General features: G+C 36.1%; 1 protein-coding gene and 1 long non-coding RNA gene across 2 annotated transcripts; one reads left to right on the top strand and one right to left on the bottom strand.

The window, feature by feature from the left end:
• Positions 1–6,952: 6,952 nt before the first annotated feature.
• On the bottom strand, positions 6,953–7,890 carry LOC149168919 (uncharacterized). Its single transcript, XR_016259352.1, has 2 exons — positions 7,391–7,890; positions 6,953–7,279 (listed from the first exon to the last, which is right to left on the bottom strand). It is a non-coding gene; the product is annotated as an uncharacterized LOC149168919 (long non-coding RNA).
• Positions 7,891–9,647: 1,757 nt separating this feature from the next.
• LOC149168918 (protein phosphatase 2C 50-like) lies at positions 9,648–14,480 on the top strand. Its single transcript, XM_089428476.1, has 4 exons — positions 9,648–10,475; positions 10,652–11,044; positions 12,044–12,149; positions 13,833–14,480. Exons 1-4 carry the CDS (start codon positions 9,870–9,872, stop codon positions 14,189–14,191), a joined length of 1,464 nt encoding a protein of 487 aa, XP_089284602.1. The 5' UTR covers positions 9,648–9,869; the 3' UTR covers positions 14,192–14,480.
• Positions 14,481–15,316: the final 836 nt, after the last annotated feature.

The raw sequence follows: 15,316 nt of genomic DNA, 5'->3' as shown, positions 1-15,316 counted from the left end.
ATAGAAGATTGGGACAGCTAAGCTTTTCTCAAATAAGAAAAGCACGCAGACTCAAGGTTGTTCGTGATCTTCCAGATATTAGCATCCCAAAAAATACAATATTCAAACCATGTCAAATCGGTAAGCAAACCAGAGTTCACTTCATGGAAAAAGAAGGGTCAGCTAGTAAGCCTCTTGAACTTATCCATACTGATTTATGTGGACCATCAAGGAAAAAGTCACCTCGTGGAGAAGAATACTTTAGTTTGTTCATTGATGATTTTTCCAAAATGTGTTGGATTGTTCTTCTAAAGCATAAAGATGAAGCATTTGAAAAAGATCCAAGCCTTCAAAGCTTTGGTTGAAAATGAATTAGATCGAAAAATCAAATGCCTCAGATCTGATCGAGGAGGGGAATTTATATAAGATGAATTCTTTGACTTTTGTGAAAAACATGGAATAAAAAGGGAATTCTCCACTGCAAGAATGCCTCAGCAAAATGGTGTAGTAGAAAGGATGAAAAAAATAGTTCAACAAATGGCTCGAGCCATGCTAGATGAATCTGGAACTCCTGCAACCTTCTGGGGTGAAGCTGCATTCGCTGTCGTGACTATTCTCAACAAAGCAAATGTTCGGGTAAATAGCACTCAAACTCCACATGAACTTTGGTATGGTAAGACTCCTACTGTAAAATACTTTAAAGTTTTTGGAAGAAAATGTTTTATCAAAAGGACAGATGAAAAACTTGGTAAGTTTGAACCCAGAGCAGATGAAGGGATTCTTCTTGGTTATTATTCCAAAAGTAAAGGATATAAATGTAAATGAAGCATGCAAAGATGAATGTTGAGTCAAGGCCATGGATGAAGAACTTGAGAAAATTGAAAAGAATGACACTTGGGAATTAGTTCCTAGACCTCATGATAAAAATATTATAGGAACTAAATGGATATTCAAGAACAAGCCAAATGAAAATGGAGAAGTCATTAGAAACAAGGCCAGACTTGTTTGTAAAGGGTATGCTCAACAAGAAGGTATAGATTTTGAATAAACTTTTGCACCTGTTGCCAGACTTGAAGCCATAAGAATATTTCTTACTCTTTCTAGTTTTCGAAAATTCAAAGTATACCAAATGGATGTAAAATCAACCTTCCTTAATGGAGATTTAGAAGAATAAGTTTATATTGAACAACAAGAAGGATTCATTCTTGGAAATGATGCAAAACCTGTATGGAGACTCAAAAAGGCTCTCTATGGTCTGAAACAATCTGCAAGGGCTTGGTATTATCACCTTGACAAATATCTACACCAACAAGGTTTTACAAAAGGTTTTGCAGATAGCAAATTATATACAAATATTGAAAATGATAAATTGCTAATTATTATCGTTTATGTTGATGATATCATTTTTGGTAGCAATGAAGAATCCATGAGTCAGAATTTTGCTTCAGTAATGCAACAAGAATTTGAAATGTCCTTGCTTGGTGAACTTACCTATATTCTTGGTCTACAAGTTCAGTAAACTAAAGATGGATGCAATCTCAGCTCAAATGATGAATCAACAGCAGTACATCAACCAACTTACAGATCCATGATTGGCAGTCTGCTTTATCTAACAGGTACCCGACCTGACATCATGCATGCAGTAGGAATAGTTGGAAGATTCCAAGCAAATCCAAAGGAATCACACCTTCAGGTAGTCAAAATAATTTTCAAATATCTTCAAGGAACTCAGGAATTTGGACTATGGTATCCTAGAGATGCAGATCTTACTCTTCATGCATATATAGATGCAGATTGGGCAGGAAGTGTTGATGATAGAAAAAGCACTAGTGGTGGTGCATTCTATATGGGTTCCAAGTTAGTGTCTTGGTTCAGCAAGAAACAAAGTTCAATTGCTTTATCTACAGCTGAAGCAGAATATGTGGCTGCTGCATCTTGCTGCACACAACTACTTTGGATGATGCAAACTTTGCAAGACATTTAGATCACATGTACTCCACCCATCTCCATTCTATGTGATAATACAAGTGCCATCAGTATTTCAAAGAATCCAGTCATGCACTCCAAGACCAAGCACATACCCATCAAGTACCATTTTCTATGAGAACAAGTGCTTGAACAAAAGGTCAAATTGGAGTATGTCCCCTCCAAAGAACAGGTTGCTGATATATTCACTAAACCACTGCCCAAATAAACATTTGAATATCTCAAACAAAAGTTGGGAGTTGTTGCTGCATCATCATGCTGTTAAATCCAGTTTTTTAGAGGAAGTTTACTACACGTTGGTTTCATGAAGTATATGCGCGAGTACACACGGGTTGCCTTCACTAAAAGTGCGTATATTTTTTTCTAACAAAAAAAAAATAGTGTTAGCATAGGTTCAGGGGGAGTGTTCCATTCCACATTGTTGGCATTATAGTTGTTGAACTCAACTATTTCTTAGTTGCATCAGTCATTAGTGTGATATAACTTCTTCTTTCATGGTCTATATTTCAATGAGTTCTATTGGTCATATGATGTAATTTATTTCCCCAATATCCTTGGGATGGATGATGTAATAATTGTTGTATTTCTGTCATGTATAAACTTTGGTATATCCCCACTTGGTTGGGCAGATGAGTCAAATATGGTGTATCCCCACTTGGTTGGGTGATGGATGTATGTATGACTTCGTGGTCATAGGGAGGTCATACTCACTTTGTTTAGTTATAGTGTCATGTTATTATATTGAATCATCTCTCTACAGACTCGGCATGTACTAAGGGGAAGTATGGATGGCATCATGTAAAGGAGGAGAGTAGAGTGATCCGTCCTTTTCCCTTAATGTCAAAGGGGGAGAGTATTTTGGTATTTTGGTGTTGTATGGTATCTCTAATAGTCTTTACAGCTTGCAGTAGTCAACACCATCATGGTTTCCATCGAGTCCAAATGGGGAGATTGTTGGCATTATGATACAAGTATTGTCCTTGATGGCAACTCTACAGGTCAACTCAGTTTTCATAAGAGGCTAACAAGAATATTCAGAGGGAATAGGGTAGTGGTGCAGAGGATCATGAAGATGGAACTAAGGTCTATTGATCATAATAAAGAAGTTGAAGGAAGAAGATGATGTAAGAGTAGTTTAAGAGATACACACAGGTTCACTTAGTCCAAGCAGCGTATACATGCAGGTACTCAGAACAGAAATAGCGTATAACGTACACATGCACTCCCACAGAAGGCAAAGCGCGTACATGTTGAAAACCATGGTTTTGGTCTGAGGTATTTGGTCCAAGGTATCTTTGGACCATGATATTGACCCTAGGTATTTAGTCTGAGGTATTTGGTCCATGGTATTTGATCCAAGGTATTGGTCCTAAGTGGATTCGGTCCATGGTATTGAGAAAGACCAAAAACTATATAAAGAAGAGAGGATCATAAGACCAAATGAGCAAGTGAATAAGATTCTAAGGAATACTTCTATCTGAAGTATATTTTATGTTGCAGGGTTATGTTTGGGACTAGATCTGTAATATTTATGTGCACCTTGAGTTTAATATTAGATCAGGATCATGAGACCTGAAATGACTTATTCTTGAATGATCTGAGGTTGAGGCTAGATATGATGTTTTGCGTCTGTTTTATTCGTTATCTTTCATGATCTAGGTTTTTCTGAAGTCTGGAATTGAAGCAAAGTTCTAAGTCAATATTTGCAGATATGTACGCAGGTTCATCTTGGAAAAAGAGCGTATACATGCAAGTTCTGTTCTTTCAAGTAGCGTATACAAAAGAAAGGCTTGATGTTCAGAGATGACTAATCTATTAGATCAATATTGCTGATTTATTGTTGCTGCTATTTTACTGTTGCCTGTCAATGAAGTCTTCTTAGATTTGAATGTAAATTTGAATGCATAATGAGGTTGATATTTGACTGATTGTATAAGTGATAAGAAGTATTTTATGTTGCCTATCTGTGTAAATTTCTAGATGTTCAGTACACTGCTGGTTTGTACAGTTTGTGATTCAGAGATTTTATGATTCAGAATCTTTAGAGGTATACACAGGTTGGGTTGAAGGAAGTAGCGTATACACGCAAGTTTACTTCATTGAAGTAGCGTATACAATCTAACACATGAATTTTTGAGGTTTCAGTTGGTTATGAATGTTGATATAGGTTTCTGGGTTTAGCATAGTGTTTTGATGGTAGTGATCTGATTGTTTCAGATTCACTGCATGTTGGTTGATGAAGTTTGAGTTTCTAAATTTCTGATGGGTTATTGATGAGTCAAGGTCTTCATATGTCTTGATATGTGCCAGGAGCATCCAGCCTGAAAATTCATGAAACATGGTCCCTGGTGGAAGAGTGGAGTTTTCTATAGGCTGGCACCTACGTACTAGTAAACATATTGGCTAGTACAAGAGCTAGGGGGTTGTAGCTCCCTTCCAGTAGAAGCTGGAGGATGAGAGAAGGTTGTAACCTTCTGCAGGTAGAAGCCTGCGTACTGGTATGAGTTTTCACCAATACAAGATTGTAAATAGATTTTCTTATTATTAAAAGAAGACAGAGACGATAACAACAGGTGGTTTTCACCCACATTGGGTTTCCATCTTAAATCTTGGTGTTCATGTGTGTTGCTTATGTATAATGGTTTATTATGTTTATACTGCACATGGTTACTGTTTAATGATTGATGAAGTACTGATGCACTGATTATAAATCAACATATGATGAATTAACTGAATCATTAGTTTACTGCATAAACGTTAGTTGCCTCAAAGACAGTTGCGTGTACATGCTAGTTCCCGTCTCTGAAGTAGCATATATAAATCTAATTATGAAAAAGAAAAATTCTTGATCTGATAATATTGATTCACCCCCTCTCTCAGTATTATTTCCAACACCAAACACATCATAAATTGGCAAGATGTACATGTATTTGAGTAAGTCTCATGATGTATGCTTGTTCTTTTTAAGTTAATAACTTGATGGAACTAAAAACTATATTATACATGATATGCAGGTCGAACAAGACGGAGAGTTTTTGGTAGAGCCCTTACGTATTTTAGAACGGAGAGAAACAATGTTGCGGAGGCGAGTTATCACCCAAGTTAAAGTGTAGTGGAAGAAATTTAGCCCGAAGGAGGCTACTTGGGAGGATCAGGAATTAATGCGACAGGTGTACCTTGACCTGTTTTGTGGACAAACTTAAAACATCGGGGATTGTGTTTCAAACAAGAGGGGGAATATGTCACACCACGATACATGAGTATTTGGTAATTGTTTGTTTTGGTTACTATAACTCTGGTTAATTATTTTGTTTATGAGATTTTAATACTTGGCTTAGGAGGAAAGCCTATGAGATTGAAAGAAAATAAAACTATTTAATTACTCATGAATATATTTACATATGTACGTAATTATACTTGTTGAAGTTATATATATATATATATATGACTAGAAACTCAAAAGGGAGAGACCCTAAACAAAGTTATCTAACTACCAAACAATTAAACTATTATGATTCTTAGTTTTCCTCTCTTTGGAGATAAATGGATCTCGGTGGAGAGGAAGGGGGTTCTTTCTTTTTTCCAACTTTTCTTTGAGAGGAGAGGAGGTAAATAATATTCAACCAAGAAAGCGCAATTGTATACTACAGGTGGAGGGAATTTCCTAAGTTGGGTTGGACCCAGTGGAATACCTCATATAAATAACTTTGGATTGGACGCAAAAAGGGGTCTTAAGGTCTACAAAGTTGACCCGGATTGGGAAACTGTATTGGTAGTTGGAAAGCTCGGGGGCAGATTCAGATGTCATTGCCGATCTCATTGGAAGGGTGGAGGGTGCTCTTCTGATTGAGTTTTCTAGATTATTATCATGCAGAAAAATACTTTACAAATTTTTTACATAATTAGTCTTCTTTTATGACTATAAGTATTGATGTTCGTTTACTGTATTACTTGTATGGGTTGTGGTTTTGGTATGAAATTATGTAATTGCTTATAGATGAAAAGAATAGTAGAGGTATACATTTCAGCTGAATGAATATTGATGTATCAAACTTGTAGTAGGACTATACAATAGGTATTGTCCGATAAAGACTATTAGATTTGGTGCCCATGGGGAAATTGACCTAGTTACATTACAAGAATAAAATATGATAAATGCGATAGGACCTTGATGTCAGTACTACTTAGTCTAATCATGAGGTTGAGATCTGAAGCCAGACAATCAAATACCCTTGACAGAAACTGTAAAATAGGTAGAAAATGTGGAAGGAAAAATAATAGTAAACCCTATTGGGGAATATTTAATATCTACAACAGATAATAATCAAAACAGAATTATCACTTAACATGAGGTTATGTATGGAATGCGTAATATAAACAAATTCAGAAGTTACACTGAGTAGGAAACCAATATTCTATGTAATGTTGATGCCTCGCAAGAAAAGCTGAAATAAGAGTCGAATTCAACACCGTAATGGTAAACCCCTTTTTGGGATGAAACATCATAGAAATTTAAAAAGAATATCACGAAAACAAAATATAGCTAACCATTATTACACTCCCAGAAATTCGAGTTCTTGACACAACCGTTACCATAATATTTAAGAAAATTCGATAAGGACTGTTGCTACAAGCACTAGCATAAATGAATCTTAGAACCCATAAAAACTATGAGAATGTAAACTATAAAACTAAGACATTACATTCAATAATACTCATCGCGATTATAACTCCACAGAAACAAAGAGCATAATTGTAAATAATGCAGTATTCTTTAACGCGACTTTTTGAAAGCCTTTCCGGCGATTTTTTCCGGTGAAAATCCGGCAGTAATTTATCGGAATCCAAGTTTGATAGCTAATTTCTGCACAATGAAACCGTGGGGTTTTTCAGGGTGCTGAATCCGAATATGCAGTTAAAAAACCATTTTAACTGCAACAAATCATGATTTCATCTCAATTTCTTCCGCCGCATTATAGACAACTCCGTAAATAATAGAGCAATCAGAATGTTTAAATATTCGTCTTAAGTTAATATGGGTATTCTAGAGAATGAGGAAATTATATCCCTTTACACAGGAAGTCGCGGGCTATGAAACCATTAAATTTCAGGAACTCTATGGGACAAAAAGCCCCAATTCAAATGTCGGTCTAGCAACCAGAGAGGTAGGTGAACGCGAGAAGATTTTAAAGGCGATGTCAAACCCTCACGAGTTCCGAGAATACCCAGAATAGGAGCCAATAGTTAATCCCTCTCCTCTGCACAAGGGATTTGTGTTGAGACCAAACAAAAAAACATGGTTTGTATGCTATACCTGTAACAATTGAATCAATGGAAGAACAAATCAGATATGCGTATATGTAAACAATCGATGAACCCAAACAATTCAAAAGGAAATATTTGTAATTTGACAGAGTCGATATACCTTTAGCAGGTGGAGCGACAACTGACCTAACCAGAACCTGTGGGGCAAAACCCTCTTAGTTTCTCTGTTAAACAATGTAAAAAAAATGCAGGAAACCCACTTTACTCATTACTTGTAGAAGATTATGTCACAACTCCATGGTAGCTAGCGGCGGATCACTGAGACCTGTCCAAGGTGTAAAATGGGTACAGAGACAAACCAGAAACAAGGGAATTCCTCAATCTCTCGCAGATCACGCTGGTGATGTAGTGTTGCAGGTGTTAAGTGAACGGACATGTCATGAGTGCAGAGCAGCACCATCCTTCGGAATGACGACAAATGAAAATCAGAACGAGGGTTTAGGAGGGGGTAATACCCTAACCACCTTCTCCCTCACCAGAGTCGTTCGATCATCGACAAATCAATGGTGTATCAAAACCCAAGTGTCCATCACACGGGCAACCAGGTGAGGGTTCGAGAAGTTTCCCAATAATTCGAATGAAACATAATAACATCTCCAATGTAATATTCAACCGAGAGATTAAACTTGTAATGTTTAAACCTTATGTTAGGTCCCTATATTAGTAGAGTAACCCCTATTGTTATTAGTTCAACCCCCTTATTATATTGTTGTACATATGTAGTCTCCATATTGTTATTATTGTGCCCCATAGAAGTCCACTATTGTTATTGTTGTGCCCTTATATTATTATTGTTATGTTGGCTCTCATTATATTATGACCCCTTAGACTCCTATATATAGAAAGGAGGTCTTGTCATTTGTAGCATTAAAAAATTATTCATTTGTGTAATGTAAAGGAGGTTGTCCCCTCGAAGAGGTTGAATTCTAAGGCGTTTATATTTCTTTTCTATCTTTTGTGAGCTGGTTTCATAACACCTTAGGTTAGGACCAAATCTGTGAGTGCTTGATGTGGCTGTGAGTAACACAAATCATTTATTGGATATAATGTTATTTGGATCGAATAATATTTGTATGTCAAATTAATTATTTAAACAATTTTGAGTTGTAAAGCTACTAACCCAATTTTTAATGAGAAATAATGGTGTTGCCTTGATGTAAAGGGTGTGGCATTAAATTTTGTGGAATGTACTATTCTATAAAGTAAATTTTTGTTTTACTTAGTATGGAGGGGTGTTACATTAGCCTTTAAATAATGCACATTAGAGAAAAATACCATGGGGAAAAACATGGTTTAATAATACCATGCGAAAAATAGGCTCCATGAGAGAAGAGTACAATGAGAATCACCATTTAATTTTAATTTTAATCTTGACCTAGTCAAAATGTTAAGCATAATTTCATTTTAACTTTAAATTTATTTAAACATGCCTAGATCCATCTTAACTCCCCAACAATAAAATATCAATATCTCTACTATACTAAACCTTGGAGACAGAATTAAATATTTACAATTAAAAAAAATTTAAAAATCCTAAAATTATATACCTATATAACTCTTAATATATATACTCCTACCAGTTTTCATATGCTTGTCTCAAAGACTGACTAAGCCATACTAGTTTTCATATGCTTGTCTCAAAGACTGACTAAGCCATTCTATTATGTTAGATTTTCCCATTTATAAACAGATAAGTAAAATAATGCTATATATTTATATTTTTGTAAAATAATGCTATATATTTATATTTTGTAAAATAATGATAAAATCATTAAATCTATCCTCAGCCATATACTTTTTTCATTTGATATTATTTTCCTAACCAAATCTAGTAATAAATCTCCCTCGATCCTCTCGGCAATTTACTTTTTCCTTGCATCATTGCTTCTCGACCTCAGTATTTCCCCACGAATCATCTCCGTGTCCTCACAGATCTTCATCCACGGGGGTAAAAACCAGAATGGAATGAGGTGTAGCACTCATGCACACAAAGCCACGCTTAAAAAGGTACCCGGTGGGGGTGAGGGGTGACGAGACTGGGGTGGGAACTGGGAACTAGGAAGTGAAGCAGTCTTAGTCAACTCTTCTCTGTTTAGGGTAAGAGGTAGGGGTAATGACCGCCATACACATACCAAAATTTAAGAGAGAAAAGGACAGCGGAGTGGCGAGGATGTTTACAGCTCGGTTTACCATCAAACGGCAAGCGCTCAGATTCTTTGAAAAGGACGTTTGAAGTATCGTGAGCTGGCGGTCACATGGCGGTTTCGTACAAACCTGAGACGACGCCACACTGCAGACTCAAAGTAAGAGAGAGAGAAATGCCGTACGTGCAGACGGTATGTAAGTGATTTCGGTACCATCTTTTACTAATTCTTGCTCACCCCCAACACACACCGTTCAACGCAAAGACCCTCACTGTTGCTTCTCCCCCAGGTGCCTCTACGGAGAAACCACTGTGTCTTCATTATGCAACAACATATAGGGAAGAAGCAGTAACAAGGGTGAGAGAGGAAAGGTGGGAATTTTCAGTTGTGGTGAAAAAGGATTGGCATAACAATAGTGAAAGATTGTGTGCAGGCATGGAGGAAATGGAAGCAGCAGTTTGTGATAAACCAGGCACAGTGAAAGGTGGTTTGGACAATCCAGCAAGAGAAGCAAGGAGAAGAAGAATGGAAATCAGAAAACTGAAAGAAATAGCACATGCTGCTGCTGCTGCTACCAGTGGAGAGCGTTATTGCAAACGTCCCAGACACCTTGCCATTGCTAGCACAGCACTAACATTGGATGATGCTCATGTTTTTGCTGCTTCTTCTCAAGGTACTTGTTCTTTGACATGTGGGATTAAGAGTGTTTGTGAGAAAAATGATGGGAGCATAGAAACAGTGGATTCTCAAACGGCCATTGCATGCTCTGGCATTGGGTTGGTTGGGAGTGGCAGTACTGGAGACAATACCAGCGGTTTGGATGATGGGTTGTGTAGCAAAAGCAGTTTTGGGTTAGAAGAGCATGTTATTCGTTGGGGTTATGCTTCCATTTGTGGTAGGAGGCGGGAAATGGAGGATGCCGTTACAGCACTGCCAGGATTTCTGTCTGTGGCGTCTGAAACTGTGGGGGACTTGGAAAGTTCTACTGGGAAATCAGCCCTACATCTGTTTGGAGTTTATGATGGACATGGGGGCTCTCAGGTTAGTATGCTTGGTCTTTTTTGTTCTTTATTTGCAAGTTTAGAGGACTGGTCATGATTTTAGAGTTACAACTTCTCAGTGTGAGTAACCCAGTAATATTTGACCAAAATGGTGTATCCATAGTTTTCTGTTCTTGAATTAATAGTATTTTGCTGGAATGGAAATTGTATGGGCAGGTAGCAAATTTCTGCAAAGAGCGCCTCCATGGAGCTCTAATTGAGGAGTTGGAGGCAGAAATGAGAGAGGGTGACAGAGGTGAGGGTGAATGCAGCTGGCAGAGGCAATGGGAAAGGGCTTTTGTTGCCTGTTTCAACAAAGTGGATGCTGAGATCGGAGGAGTGGAACCCAGAAATCTGAGATGTGAAAATGGAGAGCAAGAAGTGGGTGGAAGAGGAAACGATGAGTCGTCTGCCCGTGCTGCCCCTGAAGCTGCCCCTGCGGACGCTGTTGGATCGACAGCTGTTGTTGCTGTGGTCGGGTCATCTCAGATAATCGTGTCAAATTGTGGGGATTCGAGAGTGGTTCTGTCGAGAGGTGGCCATGCTACTGCGCTTTCGGTCGACCATAAAGTAGGATAAGAATATTTAATTCCTGCAATTATTATTATTAAGGATTATGCATTAAAGTAATAATTAATGCTATATAAATTGAAATATGTATGGCTTATTATGGATATATTTGACATAAAGGGAAATTACTATGGTATAATATGAAAATATTCTACATATATTTTTTTCTTAATGAAAAAGACCTTTTCTATCCAGGTTACAAGCCACAATTTCATTTTTTTGGGTGGTAATTTGGTCAATTTTTTCCCAAAAAAATGAAAAAATTTAGTTATAGGAATGTTTGAATTAGCTATAGGAATGTTTGAATTTTTAAGTGTAGAAATAGATTCAATTTTTAATGGGAGAAATAGATTCAATTTTTAAGGGTAGAAATAGATTAGCACTATCACCATTAAAAACCCTCATGGATACTTAAAATCCTGAAATTTTTCACTATTAAAAATCTCATGGACACCTAAAATCTTGAAACTTTTCACTATTAAAAATCTCATGGACACCTAAAATCTTGAAACTTGATAGGACTTTTCTACACGAGTTTCGACTATTTTCTGGCAAAAATTGTGAACTCGTTAAATTATTCCTAATGAGAAATATTTTTATATTAATATTATATATTTTAGATTATTAAGTACTTTATGGTTGAACATTTATTGATAATTTTTATATGTCATTTGTGTTATTATTATGTCATTTGTTGGAATTGTATTTGTGTGATTATGTTATTGGTTGGAACCGTATTTGAGTGGGAAGAAGGACCATTATTTCAGATTATACTATTTGTTTGAGTGGAAAAGATGACAATTATTCCTACTAAATTAGAAGCATCACAATTATTTCTCTAACCACTAACCACTCAATATAGAAGCATCACAATTATTTCTCTAACCACTAACCACTCAATATAAACCCAATTGACATTGACTTCTTTCATTCTATTTTTTCCCAACTGTGTTTAAACCTCTGAGTTACTAATCTTGGGAACTGGTTTCATTAATGCAGCCTGAACGGGAGGACGAAATGACAAGGATTGAGGCTGCGGGAGGGAAAGTCATACAGTGGAACGGATATCGTGTGTTTGGAGTGCTTGCTATGTCGAGGGCCATTGGTATGCTGCTTACTCTGCTTACTCTTTTCACACATAGGGTTTATATATTTTACTAGGGTCCGAAAATTTTGTTTCCTCTCATGCTAGGTTAGTTGAATTCAGTACGTATTTGTTTTTGGCTAAATGTAGGAAAACATTTTCCAAAATGGAAAATTGTGTTCATTATTTCTTTAATTAAGCATTGCTTACTTACCAGTTTCAAATATTACCAGTTTCAAATACTGGGCATTTTGCCAATTTGAAGTTATTTTTGTGGGAAAGGAAAATGCTAATAGCACAACAAAGTGCACATTTTCAAGAACACAACTACTTGTAAAATGAAAATTTCTCCACCAACCCAAACATAAAAACATAAAATAACCACTGCATGTTTTCAAAAGTACACCCAATTATAAAATGAGATTTCCACAGCCAATGCATATGTTGAGGAACACACCACATTATATAGAAATTTCCATACCGAGCGCATATGTTGAGGAACACACCACATTATATAGAAATTTCCATACCGAGCGCATATGTTGATGAGCAAACCAAATTATAAACATAAAATAACCAGTGCAGGTTTTCAAGAGCACACTCGAATATAAAATGAAATTTCGTGAATGTTGAGGAACACACCACATTATATAGAAATTTCCATACCGAGCGCATATGTTGATGAGCAAACCAAATTATAAACATAAAATAACCAGTGCAGGTTTTCAAGAGCACACTCGAATATAAAATGAAATTTCTCACGATCAGTACATATGTTGAGGAGCACATCCAATTGTAGAATAAAGATTTCCATAACCAGTGAATATGTTGAGGAGCACACCAAATTATAAAGCTAAAATTTCCACAACAGTTCAAAAGTGATTTATTATTTGAGAATACTGTTTTGGTTTTGCTTGTTTTGGTTCTGTTTTGGTATTGCTTGCATGGTATTTAACATCAAAAATATAATTAGAAAAGTTAAAACAATTTGAGACTTTTGCTAAAAATAAGGTTGGTAGTAAAGATTTTTGGATTTACTGTATCCAATGCTTTGAACCAACAAGTAAAGTTTATTATTAAAAAAGAGTTTAGAACCAACAAGTAAAGTTTATTATTAAAAAAGAGTTTAAATAATGTTGTTAGTAAAGACTTTTTGATTTACTGCATCCATTTTTATTGATGAATGTTTTGGATCAATCACTAAAATTTATCATTAAAAAAAGGTTTAGTGAGACTTGGATTAATATTAAAAAAGAGTTAAGTGATATTTGGATTAATCAATGAAATTTATTATAAGGAGGAAAAGTTTGGTGGACTTGTTAGGATTAATTTTGACCGGGGAATGATAGTTTATAGCTAGTGATTCTTGCCATATAGTTTTGTGGCTCATAGTATTAAGTTAATTGTATTTGGTTTCTTTAGCACTAAATATAACTGCCCAAAATCACGAGCTATAGACTATCATATTCATGCCTGAGTCAAAGTTAATCCGAAAAGAGCCTCAGTTGTTGGTCTATAACGTCCAACAATAAAAATGGATGCTGTTAATCCCAAAATCTTTGCTACCAATTTGAAAGTAATTTTAATACGCCATCAAGCATTACTGTTTTTGTTGCATTGCATGCAGTAGTTCTGCTGTGCTCGTTTTCCCAGAGATGTCATGACCAGATGAAAGTTACTGATACGAATTGTTACGTCATACAGGTGACCACTACCTGAAGCCATACCTCACATCTGAGCCAGAGATTACATTTACTCAGAGAACCGATGAAGATGAATGCTTGATATTGGCCAGTGATGGATTATGGGATGTACTCTCCAATGAAGAGGTTTGCGAAATAACTCGCAGATGCCTTGCCAAGTGGCTGCATAATAATAATAATGCTGCAACTAGCTCATCATCTTCTAAATCGAAGTCATGGAGAGATAGAAGGGCAGAAGAAATGGATCCATGCATGCAAGCAGTAGCGGAGCATCTTTCCAGGATGGCTTTTCAGCGTGGTAGCTCTGACAACATCACTGTGGTGGTGGTGGACTTGAGAAAAGAGAAGCCACAGACCTGAAACTAAAAAAGAAATTGATGGATGGTTGATGTTTCTCTAACAGAATTTTATATAAATATATATATGTATGATGCCAGCCAGCTTGGGCCAAGTTTGCACAGCTTGATTACTTGTACATAATTTTGATTTACAAGTTATACTCATTGCATGGAGATTAATGCTCTCCTTTTTAACTCTTGTTTTAATATATCCTGGAAACCAACAGGAATCCTGATTTGCTCCTTGTGAGCAAATTTGTAGATTTGCATACTTAAACTTTTTGTAATAGATTTGGGAGATTTCTTTCTCACCCAAAGGTTCTCTGGTTAAAGGTGACCAGTCTGGAAAGCTGGGTTAATGCTGCCAGGAGCCTTGGGGGATTAAATATGGCCTGGCTTCTTGTGATCAATTCAAAGTTGATCAGGTAAAACATCTAACCAAAAATTATGGGCCACTTATGCTTTGAGATTATCAGCTGCAGAATTCCTGAGGGCTGATAGACCAAAAGAGTAGAATGTTGTGTCTAACCTGCAACAAATATGGGAAAAGCCTTCTGATTTTTGAATGCCGTTGTGGAAAACTATTCTTCAGGCTCCCAGATCATAAGGGCCAAAACATTTTATGTTTTGGAAATCATAGGTCACAGGCAGGGTTTTCAACTTTTCTTTGGCAGTTCGAAATACCTGCTTGACAAAATCGCCTCGAGTGTTAAACAAACATATTTTTATGCATAGCCTATATAGTTAGTGTGGGAGCTTTGTTGCGAGGAAAATTGTTCTAGATAGGGTGTTAAAACTTGGAAGGATCAATGGCTTACCTTCTACCATAATGTGGTAAGCCATTGATCCTTTTTTTATTAATGAGTTAACAAATTAACATTGATAGATATAGTCATCCTACTGATCCTGTAATTTTAAGAAATTTTAGAATTTGAATTTACAGGTTATTATTTAATAAATTGAAATAATATTTATTTATTATTATTATTATTTTAAAGTTTTGTATAGGTGAAACTATATCTTAGTTATGTAATTTTTTTTATATTTAAAAGGGTCAAAAATAATACTATAAAAATTTAAGAATAAATATTGTAACATCAGACTCCATCACCATTTATCCAAAACTCATAAACATATTTTTTTCATA

Source organism: Pinus tabuliformis, chromosome 4_2 (assembly GCF_031772625.1).
Source record: "Pinus tabuliformis cultivar Carrire ecotype Pingquan chromosome 4_2, CPIR1, whole genome shotgun sequence".
Taxonomy (NCBI): Eukaryota; Viridiplantae; Streptophyta; class Pinopsida; order Pinales; family Pinaceae; genus Pinus; species Pinus tabuliformis.
This window is presented reverse-complemented; position numbering and strand designations above follow the sequence as displayed.

Coding starts and splice junctions, on each gene's coding strand:
- LOC149168918 (XM_089428476.1), top strand. CDS start 9,870: ATGGAGGAAATGGAAGCAGCAGTTTGTGATAAACCAGGCACAGTGAAA. Junction 10,476..10,651: donor ATGGACATGGGGGCTCTCAG/GTTAGTATGCTT, acceptor TTGTATGGGCAG/GTAGCAAATTTCTGCAAAGA. Junction 12,150..13,832: donor TGCTATGTCGAGGGCCATTG/GTATGCTGCTTA, acceptor TACGTCATACAG/GTGACCACTACCTGAAGCCA.